Source organism: Stigmatopora argus, chromosome 7 (assembly GCF_051989625.1).
Source record: "Stigmatopora argus isolate UIUO_Sarg chromosome 7, RoL_Sarg_1.0, whole genome shotgun sequence".
Lineage (NCBI taxonomy): Eukaryota > Metazoa > Chordata > Actinopteri > Syngnathiformes > Syngnathidae > Stigmatopora > Stigmatopora argus.
In genome coordinates this window covers 14950560-14955712 of record NC_135393.1, presented here as the reverse complement: position 1 = coordinate 14955712, position 5153 = coordinate 14950560, and the positions used below count along the sequence as shown (strand labels likewise).

The following is a 5153-nucleotide window of genomic DNA, read 5'->3' as shown; positions in this document are numbered from 1 at the left end:
CCCCATTTTCATCCCTTCATGGTCCGATCTGTCTTGCACAAATAACCGATCTTATCTTTATTTCCTTGAAGCGTTGTAGTAAATAGCAAAGAATGTTGCAGGTGCAGAACAGGTTGGTCTTCTTGCCGTCCCCTCGTTCTTATAAAAGCTGGCTTTCCAGCATCCACCAGCACAGAAGGAACTACCGACTGACAGGTAAGATGACTTTCCTCTCAAACTACCACCAGACGGGGAGAATTCGAGCAAAGTTTTTACTTTGTTAGCTACTTTTTGAATGAGAAAATGGGTTGAGGCGCACTTTGAATTATTCTTGCCTTTAAATTTATAAAAGAGGATTTTTTTTTAAAAGAGATCTAGTCATTTTTTTTGTATATTTTGCACATTGAGAACAAAAACCGAAACCAGGGTAGTCTGCAGGGAATTGGTCGCTTTGGGTCATTGGTTCATTCGTTCGGAGGTTTTAGTTTGTCGAGATGAATAGAATATATTTTGTTAAGGAATAATGTAAGGATTCACAAAAAAGGGAGGTATTTTTTTAATACTTTTGTTCTGTAATTGAGTCATTAGCAATGGAACATGGACTAGATTTGACCTAATCACCGGACCAAAATGTGAGAAAATAAGATTTAGGTCATAAGAAACATGTATAAGAAGGATGTTAACATGAATATTTTTCGTTTTTCTTTGCTTTTTATTCATAAAAAAACAAAATCAAGGGTGGGAAAAGAGTTTTAGACCCTTAATTTCTGAATTTACATTTAACATATACACCAAAATGCATTGGAGTACTACATAAATGCATAAGATTGGTATATATATACATGTAATAGCTATTATTAGTATATTACGTAGAAAACGACAACAAAACCTCAACTGAAAAATCCTGCAAAACTAAAATGAAATGGCACCCAAAAAAAATTTAAAGTATTTTTTTGTTGTTGTTAATGCTCTGTTTACTTTTATTCTTTTCATGTTTTTTTTTAAAGGATTTTCACATTTCTCCTTTTTTTCTGGCCTTTATCCAGTCTGTTTTCCATGTCTCCCTCCCCCAGCACACCTGAATCAAATCATCAGGATCGTTGTGGACAGCTGGGCTTGATTGTTTGATTCAGATGTGCGTGTGGAAAACAGACTGCTGCAGTGAATGATCCCCATGCGTCTTTAGTTCCAAAATAGTCAATAGTATGTTTGAAACGAGAGATATTACGTGTGACGAAATGAAAGTTGACCGACGATGTTTCGCCCGCAGAACCAACCTCCAAACATGAAGCTGACAATGTTGCTGCCGCTTTTGTGGGTGCTGATGCACTTTGGGTGCGACGGACGCACGCTGACCCGCTGCGAGCTGCGCGAAAGGCTGCGGGAGAGGATCACCCTCTCGGAAAACACCAAAAACCTGACTGAAGATGTCCTGACCATGCGTGAGTACCAACTTGAAATACTTGATGCAATATCAAAGGAATGTTTGGCTTGTTGAAAAGTCCCTTTTGTATTATTAAGCATATTGGAAGGAGTACGGAGTGGTTAGCGCGTAGGCCTCAGGGTTCTGAGATCAAGGGTTCAATCCCAGGTTCGGACCTAAAGGCTAAATCCAAATGCTATATCCAAAAATGCTATATCCAAAAATGCTATATCCAAAAATGCTATATCCAAAAATGCTATATCCAAAAATGCTATATCCAAAAATGCTATATCCAAAAATGCTATATCCAAAAATGCTATATCCAAAAATGCTATATCCAAAAATGCTATATCCAAAAATGCTATATCCAAAAATGCTATATCCAAAAATGCTATATCCAAAAATGCTATATCCAAAAATGCTATATCCAAAAATGCTATATCCAAAAATGCTCAATCTAAATGCTAAATCCAAATGCTATATCCAAATGCTAAATCCGAAAATGCTAAATATTGAAACGACCATTGACCGAAAGTAAGAATATAAAATCCGACGGAGCTCATTTGTTAAATAATGATAAACTACTCGAGCGAATATCATCTCCAATCCTTCCTTCCTTGTCGTTTTTGCAGTCGTTTGTCACATGGAAAAGATCTCCAACTTGGACACCAACGCCGTCCGCATCTGCGGCCAGCGTGCCGCCCCCGTCGCTCTGCCACTCGCTCTGAGCAACGAAACCCAAGAAGCCGATCCGAAAGACCTATTGACCGACGTGACAGTTGCCCCGACCGACCCGGAGGTCACCAGCGAGCCAGAAGAAACAGAAGAGGAAGACGAGGAAGAGGAAGAAGAAATTTTATCCAAGGTGGAAGAGGCCTGCGGCAACATTTACGACGAGGAAGGCGAATACCTCTACTGGGACCAGAATAACGAGCAAGTGGAAAACTGGAAGAGGGTGATGGAGATGCTCAACCAGGAAGAGAACGCTTTCGACGAAGAGCTGCTGGTCATCGCCGACGCCAAGATGAGCGCCGATGGCTCCGATTCGGAGGTGGAATGGTCGCTGGGCTATCACGGTCTCCTCGGGCTCCCCGACAGCTTCTTCTGCCAGTCCTCCGCTCGCTACAGTGAGAACGTCTGCGGGACAAAATGCAGCGGTGAGTGGCGTATTTTTCACATTCGAAACATACAACATTAAGAGGAACATTTATACCGTAATTTCTGTAACATAGGCATCCGTGTAAAAAATTGCACCCGAATATAAGACGCAGTAGTGGTAGTAGTAGGGGATTGTGTTATACATCCACTAGATGGAGCTGTAGTAGTAATAGTGAAAGGGAGGGATGTTATACGTCCACTAGATGGAGCTGTTTCACACAGTGATGAACCCATATTGATTCATATCAATAAAGCGCATTGAATTATAAGGCTTTAGTTGCACCTTACAATGTGGAAAATATGCTTGATAAGTTGCATTTATTTATTGGATCAGAAACCAAGAACAAACAAATGTTAAAGTAATAATAGTAAAATGGGGAACAACAGACTAAATAGGTATCTGTTAGCATAACAGTTTTTTAGATCATTATAACCTAAAGAAATACGAAATGAGTATCTATGTATTTACCCATGCATTTTTTTAATTTTTGTTCATTGTTGCAAGTCATGTTAAATCTTGTTTCTCTTTTCCCTACAAAGCATTCCGCGATGATGACATCAAAGATGACATGGATTGCTTCATCGATTCGCTCTATTGGCTGTAAGTCACATCACACACACACACACACACACACACACACACACACACACGTTTCAACCACTTTCATTTTAAAATGTGTATTTCTGTTTGCTTTAATTTTGATTTTATGAGTCTTTTTCCAAACATTTCATCAATATAAACTAGTATTAATGTATATAAAATACTAATAGTACGTCAATTTATAATGAAAACATTAGTTGCTGAGCCTATAAAAGGTTAAAATGATGAAGTTAAAATTGTGAGTCCTCCAATATGGCTCGTTTAATATTGTGTTGTTTTAAAATATACTTTTTCAACATTGGTTTCTCATTTCAACATGAGGATTTGTCATGTTTTTAACATTGCATATAGGCTTTCTGTCTTAGGGTGATACATTTCAAATTTTAAGGGGATATCACATTAAAATAATGATCGGGAAGGTTTGCACATTATTTAGAGCAGGAGAAATGTATTTCTTTATTTTTATTTTATCTGAACATCAATTTCAAATTTGGGGCTTAACACTGATTTATTCATTAAATCGTAAAACTGATCACATTAGATGTCATTTATAGACGGCGATGTTGATTTTTGGCTTTTGTAATGTCACCAAAATTAATCTAACATAATTGTCATAATTCCCACTACAATTAAATCATGCTGCCACCCAAGAAACACAAAACAAAGTACTTACATAAAGATGTAAGCACATGCGATGACTATTTTGGACTCTTGGTGACAGAATATTTCTAAAATCGGACGTCGTGCGAACGGAAAGCAGCGCAACTTGTTTGAACGCGATATTCTTTTGACACCACAAAACCAACTTCATTCCAGACTCGTGCAGCCGATACCACAAAAAAAGACATGGTCATGACACAAAAGTGCCTTATGGCAGAAGGGCATGTTCCCAATAATAGATCATAAAGGCAAATGTTAAAGCTGATTTCAATCTAAAAAAAAATGCATTAGATGGAGTATAATGGAATTCCCCAGCGAGGGAAATTCCATCTTCATAAAAATAAATGTTTCAAATGCAGTCACTGAGTGAAACGGAGCTATTGGATCAGTCAATCTAAGAGCAAAAAATAAAATAAAACCATACACACAATTTGGGATTGAGAGATAAGTGCTTTAAAAATAAACAACATAACTAAATAGAGCACATTTATCATTGATAAAGAGAGACTATTTATATACTATTTTTTTAACTTAAAAAAATATACAGTAAAAGCTCACCCTCCAAAAAGTATAAATATAAATTCACCAAGAAAAAGAGCGTAATCAAATTTATTTTAACATGTAAAATAATACAAATGAGAAAATATTTCCTATTAAGAGACTCAAATAAATCAGCACATTATCATACGTATTTAATTTGATAATCAAATAGTTTCTGATAGCAATGGCTATTAAATAAAAGACTTTCAATATCCTAACATTTAAAAAAAAATGACCCAAAAATATATTTATATATTAAAAATATTTTTTGTTAGAAGATGCTAACAAACAAATAACAAACAATAAATGCATTATATAAAGTATAACTAGCTAACATGAGACACAGCCATCTATAAATTCTATACAATATGACACATAACTTCTGAATTTGACTCCAAAATCACAAAAATTGATCAAATTTGACATGTTTTTTGTTGTCGCTAACATCGGCACTTTTTATTGTCCTCCCGTCAGGTACGTGCTGAGGACGGTGGGAGTTCAATGCTACCAAAAGCCCACCGAATTTTTCAGCAAATGTGGCTAAGTGTTCCTCACTTGCCTCTAAAACAATATACAAAATGCTTCTTTTCCCAAGATGATAATTAATATCTAATTTTATCTTGGTCCAATTTTTGCTAGCTTGTATATTGTTTGCTTGATTTGTGCTCAAAGTTAGCCAAGCGTGTCACTTTGATTGGGCCGCAACTTTGAAAACGTGTTCGAATGAAAACAATGAATCATTAAAGTCATTCTTATCAACACTTTTTTTTGCAAAAATGAGCTTTTGTTTTG

At 36.3% G+C, this 5153-nt stretch overlaps 1 protein-coding gene across 2 annotated transcripts; it reads left to right on the top strand.

Annotated features, from left to right (window-relative positions):
• Positions 1-57: 57 nt before the first annotated feature.
• Positions 58-5122, top strand: LOC144077130 (uncharacterized). Of its 2 annotated transcripts, XM_077604632.1 has the most exons (5): positions 58-195; positions 1250-1421; positions 2035-2559; positions 3101-3161; positions 4836-5122. In XM_077604632.1, the coding sequence occupies exons 2-5, from the start codon at positions 1265-1267 to the stop codon at positions 4903-4905; spliced, it is 813 nt and encodes a 270-aa protein (XP_077460758.1). In that variant the 5' UTR covers positions 58-195; positions 1250-1264; the 3' UTR covers positions 4906-5122. The 2 variants fall into 2 exon arrangements, with proteins under 2 accessions (XP_077460758.1, XP_077460757.1); XM_077604631.1 differs by lacking the exon at positions 58-195 and having other exon boundaries at positions 1189-1421.
• Positions 5123-5153: the final 31 nt, after the last annotated feature.